This window comes from Nicotiana sylvestris, chromosome 9 (genome assembly GCF_000393655.2).
Source record: "Nicotiana sylvestris chromosome 9, ASM39365v2, whole genome shotgun sequence".
Taxonomy (NCBI): Eukaryota; Viridiplantae; Streptophyta; class Magnoliopsida; order Solanales; family Solanaceae; genus Nicotiana; species Nicotiana sylvestris.
Genome location: NC_091065.1, coordinates 108290851 through 108302744, shown reverse-complemented (window position 1 = coordinate 108302744; position 11894 = coordinate 108290851). Strand labels below are relative to the sequence as shown.

The 11894-nt window shown below is 40.4% G+C and overlaps 3 protein-coding genes across 3 annotated transcripts; 2 read left to right on the top strand and 1 right to left on the bottom strand.

Moving 5' to 3' along the window:
• The first annotated feature begins 958 nt into the window (after window positions 1-958).
• On the top strand, window positions 959-1693 carry LOC138878030 (uncharacterized). Its single transcript, XM_070157686.1, has one exon. It carries the CDS (start codon window positions 959-961, stop codon window positions 1691-1693), a length of 735 nt encoding a protein of 244 aa, XP_070013787.1.
• A 63-nt stretch (window positions 1694-1756) lies between these two features.
• Window positions 1757-2675, top strand: LOC138878029 (uncharacterized mitochondrial protein AtMg00860-like). Its single transcript, XM_070157685.1, has 2 exons — window positions 1757-1829; window positions 2224-2675. The coding sequence occupies exons 1-2, from the start codon at window positions 1757-1759 to the stop codon at window positions 2673-2675; spliced, it is 525 nt and encodes a 174-aa protein (XP_070013786.1).
• An 8364-nt stretch (window positions 2676-11039) lies between these two features.
• Window positions 11040-11384, bottom strand: LOC138878028 (uncharacterized). Its single transcript, XM_070157684.1, has one exon. It carries the CDS (start codon window positions 11382-11384, stop codon window positions 11040-11042), a length of 345 nt encoding a protein of 114 aa, XP_070013785.1.
• Window positions 11385-11894: the final 510 nt, after the last annotated feature.

Here is an 11894-nt window from a genome sequence, read left to right as displayed (position 1 = left end):
GCACAGTTGGTAGCTACCCAGCAACAGGCTAGGGCATCCACTAGTGCAGGACCTTCCGAGGGATCTGGGAGTTCAAGGGTCTGAGAGTTTATTGCTTTGAATCCCCCAGAGTTCATGGGGATAGATCAAAGGAAGGACCCGCAGGATTTCATAGATCAACTTCAAAGGATCTTTCAGTTTATGCATGCCACGGAGAAAGAGGCAGTTGAGTTAGCAGCTTTTCGACTCTGAGATATAGCCATCCTTTAGTATGAGGGATGGGAAAGGTCTAGGGGACGTGATGCACCTCCTGCTATTTGGGAGAATTTTTTAGATGCCTTCCTTGATCAGTATTTACCACGAGAGATCTGACAGGCCCGATTCGATCAGTTTCTAGCCCTCAAGCAGGGTAAAATGAGTATTCGAGAGTATAGTCTTCGTTTTGACTCATTGGCCAGATATGCACCATCCGTAGTTGCTACTATACAAGACAGGATCCATAGGTTTATAGCAGGGTTGTCCCTAGAGTTGACTGAGGCATGTGCCACCGCTGCATTACATGATAGTATGGATATCTCCTGAAGCATATGCCTAGAATATAGAGAGTTGTAAGCGTCGGTAGTAGAGTATGGAGAGGACTGAGTCAGGGCAGTGTAAGAGGATGAGATTTGCCAGGTCTCAGGAGTAGTCTCAGGGTAGTTACAGGCCCCAATACTTCGAACGACCACCTAAACCACCGCCACCTCAGCTACAGGGTTACAGGTATGACCTCTATACTCAGTCTGGACCAGGTGAGAGCTCTTAGTCATCAAGTTTTCAGTGACAATGAGGTTCGAGGCAGACATGGCCAGTTCCTCCGCGGTGTGCCATATACGGTAGGGGACATTTGGGCCAATGCTGAACCGGTTCTGATGCTTGTTATACATGTGGATGTCCAGGACATATGATGCGAGATTTCCCAAATAGAGATTCTGGGGGTATGGCGCAACCAGCAAATTCAACAACAGGATCAGCTGTGTCCGTGCATCCTACAGGGCATGAGTTTGAGTCTTTGGCTGGTAGAGGTCGAGGCAGAGGTAGAGGGTCTAGTTCAGGTGGTAACCAGAATCGTATCTATGTGCTAGCAGGTCGACATGACCAAGTGTACTCACCAGACGTTGTGACAGGTATGTTGACCATTTGTTCTCACGATGTTTATGCCTTGATAGACCCACGATCTACTTTATCATGTATTACCCCATTTGTCGCGAGGAAATTTGGTATAGTGCCTGAAACACTAAGTTATCCTTTTGTGGTACCTACACCGGTCGGAGAATCGATTATTACTAGACACGTTTACCGAGGTTGTACAGTATCAGTTTGTGGTCGTCAGACCTCAGCTGGCCTAGTTGAACTAGAGAATTTGGATTTCGATGCTATCATGGGCATGGACTGGTTGGCAGCTTGTTATGCCATGGTTGATTGTCGAGCAAGGACAGCTAGATTTCATTTTCCAGGTGAACCAGTCCTTGAATGGGTAGGTAATACAGCGACACCTAGAGGCAGGTTTATTTACTATATGAAGGCAAGGAAAATCATCGCAAGAGGGTGCATTTATCATATTGTGCGAGTTAAAGATGCGAATGTTGAGATACCTACACTTCAATCTATTCCAGTAGTCAAAGAGTACGTGGATATATTTCTAGATGAACATCCCGGTATTCCTCCAAAGTGAGAGATTGATTTTGGCATCGATTGGCTTCCAGGAACGCAACCAATATCCATCCCTCCGTATAGAATGGCACCTGTCGAATTGAAGCCGTTGAAGGAGCAGTTAAAACATTTACTGGAGAAGGGTTTCATCAGACCCAGTACCTCACCTTGGGGGTGCACCAGTATTGTTTATACGAAAGAAAGACGGCTCGCTAAGGATGTGTATCGACTATAGGCAATTGAAAAAGGTAACTATTAAGAATAAATATCCACTTCCAAGGGTAGACGACTTCTTTGATCAGTTGCATGGATCTAGATGCTTTTCAAAAATAGATTTGAGGTCGGGGTACCACCAGGTTAGAGTTTGGGAGAAAGATATTCCCAAGACAATCTTTAGGTCCCGATATGGCCACTTTGAGTTCCTTGTTATGTCCTTCGGGTTGACAAATGCACCTGCCATATTTGTGGACTTGATGAATAGCCTATTCCAGCCATATTTGGATATGTTCGTGATAATCTTTATTGATGATATTCTGGTTTATTCATGTTCAGAGGATGAGCATGTGGATCACCTGCGAGCAGTACTCCAAATCCTCCACGATAATAAATTGTATGCTAAGATTTCTAAGTGTGAGTTCTGGTTAAAGTCTGTAGCATTCTTGGGGTATATTGTATCCCACGGAGGTATAAAGGTAGACACTCAGAAGATTGAGGATGTGAAATCCTGGCGTAGACCTACCACTCCGATAGAGATTCGTAGCTTTCTAGGATTAGTAGGATATTACCGGAGGTTCGTAGAGGGTTTTTCTTCTCTTTCAGCACCATTAACAAAGCTGACGCAGAAAGCGACTAAGTTTCAGTGGACAGAGGCATGTGAACAGAGTTTCCAAGAGCTTAAGAACATGTTGACCTCAGCACCTATTCTAGCACTTCTAGAAGGTCCAGATGGTTGTGCCATGTATTGCGATGCCTCAGGTGTCGGGTTAGAATGTGTCCTGATGTAACATGGGAAAGTAATTGCACATGCTTCAAGGCAGTTAAGGAAACATGCGCAGAATTATCCGACCCACGACCTCGAATTAGCTGCGGTTGTCCATTCACTTAAGATATGGCGACATTATTTATATGGTGTTCATGTTAATGTGTTCACAGATCATAAAAGCCTACAATATATCTTCAAGCAAAAAGAGTTGAATTTGCGACAGAGGCGATGGCTTGAGTTATTGAAAGATTTCGATGTTAACATTTTCTACCATCCAGGGAAAGCTAATGTTGTAGCAGATGCCTTAAGTCGCCGATCTATGGGCAGTTTAGCACATGTAGAGGCCGCAAAAAGATAATTAACCAGAGAGATTCATCAATTGGCTTGTTTGGGGGTTCGATTAGTAGACTCTGGCAATGGAGGAGTTGTACTCCAAAATGTTGCAAAATCATCTCTCATAGCTGAAGTAAAGGAGAGGCAGTACGAGGATTCAGAGTTAGTCAAGTTGAGAGAGCAGATTCCACAACAGAAGAAGTCGTTGTTAGAACTTAAAGAAGATGGGGTTCTCAGATACATGGGTCGTTTGTGTGTTCCAGATGTACCAGGGCTACGAGACAGGATTATGTCAGAGGCACATTATTCATGGTACTCCATTCACCCTGGGTCGACAAAGATGTATCATGACATTAAGGATGTGTATTGGTGGAACGATATGAATAAGAACATTGTTGAGTATGTCACTCAATGCCCTAGTTGCCAGCAGGTGAAAATAGAGCACCAGAAGCCCGGAGGGCTAATCCAGACTATAGAGATCCCGACATGGAAATGGGAGGCAATAAACATGGACTTTATCGAAAGTTTACCTCGTTCCCATCGTAAGTTTGATTCCATATGGGTGATAGTCGACAGGCTCACGAAATCAACTCATTTTCTTCCGGTGACTGTGGGGCCTAGTTTACAGCACATTTTTGGAGGTCATTTCAGAAAGGTCTAGGAACTCAGGTAAATCTCAGCACGACTTTTCATCCACAAACGTATGGACAAGACGAGTGCACAATTCAGACGCTTGAGGATATGTGGAAAGCATGTGTGCTGGATTTTAAAAGAAGTTGGGATGAACATCTACCTCTTATCGAGTTTTCATATGATAACAGTTATCACTCCAGTATCTAGATGGCTCCGTACTAGGCTGTGTATAGGTGCAGGTGCAGATCTCCCATAGGTTGGTTTGATGTTGGAGAATTTGGGCTACACGGGCTAGACCTGGTTCAGCAGGCCATAGAAAAATAAATCTTATCCGGGAGCGGCTGTTGACAGCTCAGAGTCATCAGAAGTCATATTCTGACATGCGGCAACGAGATTTAGAATTCAGGGTTAATGATTAGGTATTCTTAAAGGTGTCACCTATGAAAGGTGTGATGAGGTTTGGCAAGAAAGGCAAGCTTAGTCTACGGTATATTGGACCTTATAGGATCATTTGGAGAGTGGGCCAAGTAGCTTATAAGTTAGAATTGCCCTCGGAATTGGAGTATGTCCATCCAGTTTTTCACGTATCTATGTTACGGAAGTGCATTGGCGATCCTACCCAAGTAGTGCCCACGGATGATGTACAGATTACAGAGAAATCATCATACGAGGAAGTTCCGACTTCCATCCTAGACCGATAAATCCGCAAGCTACGAAATAAGGAGGTAGCCTCCGTGAAAGTACATTGGAGAAACAACCATGTCGAAGAAATGACTTGGGAGGCCGAGGAAAACATGAAGTCTAGATATCCCTACATATTTCCTCCTCCAAAGAAGGGTCCGACAGAGACGTCATAATCATAAGATACGTGTATAAATTCTTGTGTTGGTTACTGTCGTTGGTCGTGTGAGGCCATTGTCGTTATTGATAATTGTGGTCCGGTGTGGCATTGGATTATTAAGCTTCTACAGGGAGAGTTGGTGATAGTGTTATTACAAAGTCGACCCTGCCAAAATTATATGGATCACGGGGAGTTGAACATTCGAGGATGAATGTTTCTAAGGGGGAAGGATGTTACATCTCGCATTTTCGTACGTTAAAATTTCATTTTCAGTTAACCGACGTAGACTCGGGGATGAGATTATCTTGACGTTAATGTACTTACGCTATTTATAACAAGCGATAAATAAGTGTTATGAAGGATAAAGGGGTACACAGATTAAAGAAAACGAGTTTCGTTGAAAGTGGCCAATTTGGAATAAAATACGGGTCGAGCAATAATACCTGATAATCATGAAATAGTACCATGCAAGGTGCCATATGGCCACGGTAGTATAATATATAAAGTATATATGAAGTATTTTAAAAATAAATAAAATTTGAAGTAATTTGTGGTAATTTTTAAATTATGCGGGTAATTAATTAATTACCAGGTAACAGGACATTACCCGGTTAACTAATAAGTGGATAAATTTTTTTTTTTATAAATTATGCCCCCCCCCCCGAACGTGACCTAAAGCCACAATGGCTAAACATGACTCATAAGTCATTATGCCATGTGGCTATATAAGATCACATTAATAATGTAACCAAGCAATATTACCTAATTAGGATAATAACCTAGATCATTCATTCTTGACAATGAATCAAAGGAATTCAAAAAAACGTTTCCTTCTAACCTTGAAAGAACCAGAAACATTTTCCTTTCAAATTCTCAAAGAAACCAAACTAGCTTCATTTCGTATCTTTGGGCTTGAAACAAAGACTTGAGGTTTGAAACCAAAAATCTGTTATTTAGCCAAGAACTATTGAAACTGAATCCATTTCGTCCCAAAAAAACTTCAAGAACCAAGCCAAATTTTGTTCCTCAAGTTCAAAAATGCAGATTCTTAAATCTGATTTTTGGGTCTAAGTTCAATCCACAAGGGTTTCAAATGAGATAATTATATGGAGTTGTTCCTACTCCAGGTATGTTAAGGCTAAACTTTTCCTTAATTTTAGCATGATAGCGTAATTACACAAGTTTGATAACAAGGCATAAAAAGAATTCGTATACCGGAATTTGCGTATATTTTGCTAGTCTCGCAAATTACATATATTTTTCTAGTTTTGTAAGTTACCATATTCTTCTTATCGGGACTGCATATTCAGTTGAGTATTTTCTTCTTCCAGTCAAGAAAGCAGAGAATTTACATATATACAATATTAAAAGTATTTTCATTACCATTGAGCTATAATCAATGGGCAGGCCCCTATTGGGCAACCTCTGATCAGATGGTAAGTTATATACCGAGCCTGCTGTGGCCGAGCGCCTATGAGCGAGCCCAGTTGGTCGAAATACAGAGCCTAGTAAGGCCTAGCGCTTATGAGCGAGCCTACTACGGTAGAGTAGTTATATATATATATATATCGAGCCTTATAGGGCCGAACAACTATTTTACTCACTATATTGAGAGAGTTGAGTCAGTAGCGGCAGATGAGCAAATCTTCAAATTTCTTTGACTCCTAGTTGTTTTCAGTTATTATATTATTAGTTCAGTTTCAGCTTCAGTATATTGCCTTACATACTCGGTACATTATTTTGTACTGACGTCCCTTTTTGGGGGCGCTGCATTTCATGCGTGCAGGTTCAAACAGACAGACGGGTAGACCTCCTTAGTAGGTGTTGCCCGAGTTCAGCTTTATCGGTAAACTTCCCTTCTTTCGGAGTTGCCGGGTCTAGAAGTGTGGTGTATACCTTGTGTATATATGTAGATAGGTTATGGGTAGGTCGGGGCCCTATTCCGATCACAATACATCTATCACTAGAGGCTTATAGACATATCCTATCAGTTTGTGTAGTATGTTGGGCTTGTAGGCCCTGTACGTATATTTTATTGGCCTATCAGTTGTAGTAAATATGACGGCCTTGCCGGTCCAGCTTTATGTCGACATTAGTCAGTGTTAGCTTCCATTTCATTTTTATATTTTGCATCGCACATTATCTTGTAATGTGGCCCATATCCAAAGTATGACATTACATGTTCAGAGTCTCTTAGTCGCAAGTAGTATGCAAGGATAGGTGAGGCACTGGGTGTCGGTCTCGCCCCCAGGCTCGGGGCGTGACAAGAAGGGGGCGGGTCATTTAAACGGGTACCGACCAGGTTAAGATTAAATGATCTGTATGGTTTGGGCTCGGGAAATTGGGCCAGGGATTTTAGGAGTTTGGGCCACTAATGTGGTCCGAAAAATTGGTATAATTTGAGCTATATTTTAGATACACAAAACTGTTTAAATAAAATAAGATAATAAATAATAAAATATTACTTATTAAATAAAATAGTTGAAAATCATAACTTAACATTATAAAAAATATAAAAATGCTATTTTAGCATGAATAGTGTAATCTTTGTAATATTGCATATCATATAGGCTGTTATTGCAAAATTATGTAAATAGCTTAAAAATACCAAAATAACTATATGAAATAAAATGAAAATATTATGAAACGTATATGTTGATTTAAATAATAGATTTGGATGATTAAATCATCACAAAATAATTTAAGGAGTAATTAATAAATATTTAAGTAATTTAAATGCAAGAAAATTAATTTTAAAGCTTTAAAAATGTTGAAAAATTATAGAAAATACTTGTATAACTCTTGTAAGTTGGTGATGATGCAGGAATGGTATTTTAAAAGCATACATGACATTTCTAAAGACATGGGGGCAAAATTGGGTATCAACAACTATCCGTCATTACTCGGGAATGATGAAAGGATTGTCGGATAAAGAAAATAATAACCAATTTTGTCTGAAGTGAGTGTGGAATGATGTATTTTGAAAAAATAGGGGCCGATCCATAGTTTGGAGTTGCCTAAATATCCCTGGTGTTACAAGAATTAGGTTGTGTGTAGTTTTGGATCCAACGACAAACGAAACTGATGAAGTTGTTATAAGAGTAGTCACATGTTTCAAAAAAGGATCTTTTGGGTAGGATAGTGTCGTAGGTAACGGATAATTTCAGGTGGAGCTATGAATGTGAATTGAACGTTACGGGTGTACAAGGCAGATATTCAAATGGTTATCGAACAAAGGTAATCGATTGCTGATCATCGATTATGTTTAAGGTGATCGAAGGACGTAAATGTTGTGAATGGAAATCAGAGCAAGAATTTCTCGTATTTGTACAGCGGTTACCTCTTGAGCTACCTGCAAAACTTTAAACACGACGCACATGAATATATGGGATGATTGCGTAATTTAAACATGATGCAAATTTCTTTTGGACCATGAGGGTTGTCTTCAGACGATGGGGATAATGTCCTTAGACCATGACATTCTGAGCCATGAAGCGTATGATAAGGGATTCGCAGGCCATGGAATGGTGTCCTCGGGCCATGAGGATGGTGCCTCCGGACTATGACACCTTTGAATAATGACATGCAATTTTGAGAGATCCTTATGCCATTGCATGGTGTCTTCGGGCTATGAGGATGATGCCTTTAGACTATGACGCCTTTAGATAGTATGGCATTGTTTCAGCTCATGAAATGCAAAGATACAGTGATATCGATAATTTGATAGAGGAAACGGGTAATTCTTAGTCATATGCGAGAACGAGACAAGACAAGTCTTTGTCTTGTAAGAGATGAGAGCAGTGCTTAGCCCGGCGCAAAGAGTGGAAACAATGCTTAGTCTCATGCAAGGAAAGGCGATTCCTAGCCTTATGCAATAATGGAGGCAATGCTTAGCCTCATGCAAGGAATGGAGACAGTGCTTAGTCTCATTCAAGGAAAGACAGTACTTAGCCTTATGCATTGATGAGGGCAGTGCTTAGTACTATGCAAGGAGTGGAGACAAAGCTTAGTCTCATGCAAGGAAAGGAGTCAGTGCTTTAGTCTCATGCAGGGAAAGGCAATTCCTAGCCGTATGCAATAATTGAGGCAATGCTTAGCCTCGTGAAAGGAATGGAAAAGTTCTTAGTCTCATGAAAGGAAAGGAAGTGCTTAGCCTTATGCAATAACGGAAGCAGTGCTTAGCCTCATGCAAGGGATGGAGATAGTGCTTAGTCAGATGCAAGAAAAGGCAATGCTTAGCCTTATGCAATAATGGAGACAGTGCTTAGCCTCATGCAAGGAGTGGAGATAATGCTTAGTCTCATGCAAGGATAGGAGACGATGCTTTAGTCTCATGCAGGGAAAGGCAATGCTTAGCCTTATGCAATAAAGAAGCCAGTGCTTAGCCTCATGCAAGGGATGCAGACAATGCTTACTCTCATGCAAGAAAAAGCAATGCTTAGCCGTATGCAATAATGGAGGCAATGTTTAGCCTCATGCAAGGAGTGGAGACAATTCTTAGTCTCATGCAAGGAAAGGTAATTCCTAGCCTTATGCAATAATGGAGACAATGTTTAGCCTCGTGTAAGGAATGGAGACAGTGCTTAGTCTCATGCAAAGAAAGGCAATGCTTAACCTTATAAAGGGGTGAGGACAACTATTAGCCCTATGTAAGAGGAGCAATGATTAAATGCAATAGGGCAAAGTATTTCTTTGCTTGACACGTTTGCATTTGGCTACTTCTGTCGCTGTGAAGATAGTGATCTTCTTGTATGTTTATATTTGCGAACGTTCTTGTTATGTCCATCACGCATGTATCTAAAGAAAAGTCATGAGTTTTGGAGTGGGGGAAGGTTGGTTCGTGCTCTCGATTCCTTGTTTTGCCTTTGCTCTTGTCTTGAGGTCCTGCTTGAGTCATCCCAGGTAACGTCTGGCTACTATAAGGAAAAAATGGAATTTTCGAAAACATGCATTTGTGATAAATTGTTTATATAAAAATGTTGTTGTTTGAAATATGTGATAACGCACGAGAGAAAATAGTTTTGTTGAATTGGTGACTGTGACACGCTTTTGAGACATTGCAACCTCCTTAACTCGAAATTTTGAGGATCCTCCTCAAAATTCTGCCCTAGTTTAAATACATACTTCCGGCGATACATTTCTTGGTGGGTTCAATCATGAAGAGATCGGGCAAACTTGAGATCTTGCCTAGTTTCTAATCATATGGAGAATGAAGATTTTATTATGATATGATTGAACCCACAGAGTTGCCTACATATCCCCTCTTAAATGGGAATTAGGTCAAGCGTAGTTTAGTTACATCAAATAGAAAGTGCAAACATAATCTTAAACATAGTATCTCTTGACTGCGTCCGAATTGATGGGTTTTGGCCAAATCTCTCTATTTATTTCTACAAGTATAATGGCTCCTCCTGTTAATACTCGGTGAACCATGTAAGGGCCTTGCTAGTTGGGTAAGAATTTCCCCTTTGCTTTATCCTGATGTGGGAAGATCCATTTCAGTACCAAATGCCCTGGTATAAATTACCTTGACCTTACCTTTTTGTTGAAGATCTTTCCATTCTATTCTAGTAGAGTTGACCATGGCACACTACGTTCATTATTTTTCCATTAATGCGGTCTAGTTGTTCATACCGGTTCCATACCTATTCTGCATCGCTGAGCTCGGCTTCCTGTATGATTCTTAAGGAAGGGATTTCTGCTTCGCGGGAACAACAACTTACTACTGTAAGCCAGTAGATAGGGAGTTGCCCCAGTTGATATACGAACTGTGGTTCAGTACCCGAGTAAAGCAAATGGTAGCTTCTTATGCCATTGTTTGTAATTGTCTACCATTTTCCTCGATATCTTCTTGATGTTCTTATTGTGGCTTCTATGGCTCCATTCATTTGTGGTCGGCCTGTATGCTGTAGAATTCTAATACTTGATCTTGAATATTTCACACATAGCTTTCATCAAGTCACTGTTGAGATTGGTGGCAATGTTAGTAATGATGGATTCAGTTACTCCAGATCGACAAAGGATGCGGTCCCGAAAATAATCTGCTATGACCTTCTTGATTACCGCCTTATAGGACGCGACTTCAACCCATTTTGTGAAGTAATCTATAGCCACTAGAATGAACCTGTGTTCGTTTGAAGTAGTAGACTCAATTGGTCCGTTCACATCCATGCCCCAATCAAAGAAAGGCCATGGCAAACTGGTTGCATTGAGTTCGTTGGGCGGCACTCATATCATATCAGCATGTATCTGGCATTGGTGACACTTTTGAACATATTTGATGCAGTCTGTCTCCATAGTCATCCAGAAATACCCTGCTCTTTTTAGTTAAAATGAAACCATTCATGTGAGGTCCGTACATTCCAGCATGTATTTCTTCGAGCAATCTATATACCTCCTTGGCATCGACACATCGTAATAATCCCAAATCAGGAGTCCTTCTATACAAAATTCCTCCACTTTGAAAGAAATGGCTGGCCAATCTTCGAAGTGTGAGTTTCTGAGTATATGTAGCATGCTCTGGATATTATCCCTTTTCCAAGTATCCTTGATGTCATGGAACCACGGACTTCCGTCAATCTATTCTTCAACATGAGCACAATAAGCTGGCAGCTTATGAATTCCTATTGGGATAGGATCAATGATTTTTTTTTTGTCTGGGTGTTGTATCATGGAAGACAAGGTGGCTAATGCATTTGCAAACTCATTCTGAATTCTTGGAACATGTTTTAACTCTATCTTTGTGAACCTCTTGATCAGCTCTTGTACACAATGCAAGTACGACAATATTTTGGTATTCTTAGTAGCCCATTCTCCTAGAACCTGGTGCACCAATAGATTTGAATATCCGATTACCAGCAACTCCTGAACGTTCATCTCAATGGCCAACTTGAGTCCCAAGATGTAGGCCTCATATTTCACCATATTGTTGGTGCACGACAACCTGAGTTTTGCGGATATCAGGTGTTGCAGCTAAACACACACACAAGTATATGCAGTCGTCAAGTAACAAAGTGACTAGAAGTCGGATGTTGAACCCACGAGGACTTGTGATTAATTATTAACTAAATTAGACTATCTAAATATCTAAACAAGGATCAAATCCAAAAGTAGTGATGTCAAAGTAATTAAACTAAAAAGAAAATAACTAATGAAATTTAAACAGAGGAAGAGTAGATTTTTATATTATCAATGTAATGAAAACGATCTTGGGTTATAGGCTATCTAACATTCCTATTGTACCCTTCAATTGAATTGACTAACTAATTTATCTAGTTTATTGGTTAACATGGTTAATATTGCTCATAAGAATCTATCGAGTTCTTGCTCACCTATTCAAGCTAACCTAACACATATATGTCTATGGAATTAGAACTAACAAGAACACATTTATAATTCCTGCAAATCAACCAAGCAAGGCAATTAGGTATATGT

What these genes read in the sequence shown, in the direction of transcription:
- LOC138878028 (XM_070157684.1), bottom strand. Translation starts at nt 11,384, where the DNA reads ATGGTGAAATATGAGGCCTACATCTTGGGACTCAAGTTGGCCATTGAG.
- LOC138878030 (XM_070157686.1), top strand. Translation starts at nt 959, where the DNA reads ATGGCGCAACCAGCAAATTCAACAACAGGATCAGCTGTGTCCGTGCAT.
- LOC138878029 (XM_070157685.1), top strand. Translation starts at nt 1,757, where the DNA reads ATGGCACCTGTCGAATTGAAGCCGTTGAAGGAGCAGTTAAAACATTTA. An exon ending in GAAGGGTTTCATCAGACCCA is followed by an intron (nt 1,830 to 2,223) that starts GTACCTCACCTT and finishes ATTCATGTTCAG; the next exon opens with AGGATGAGCATGTGGATCAC.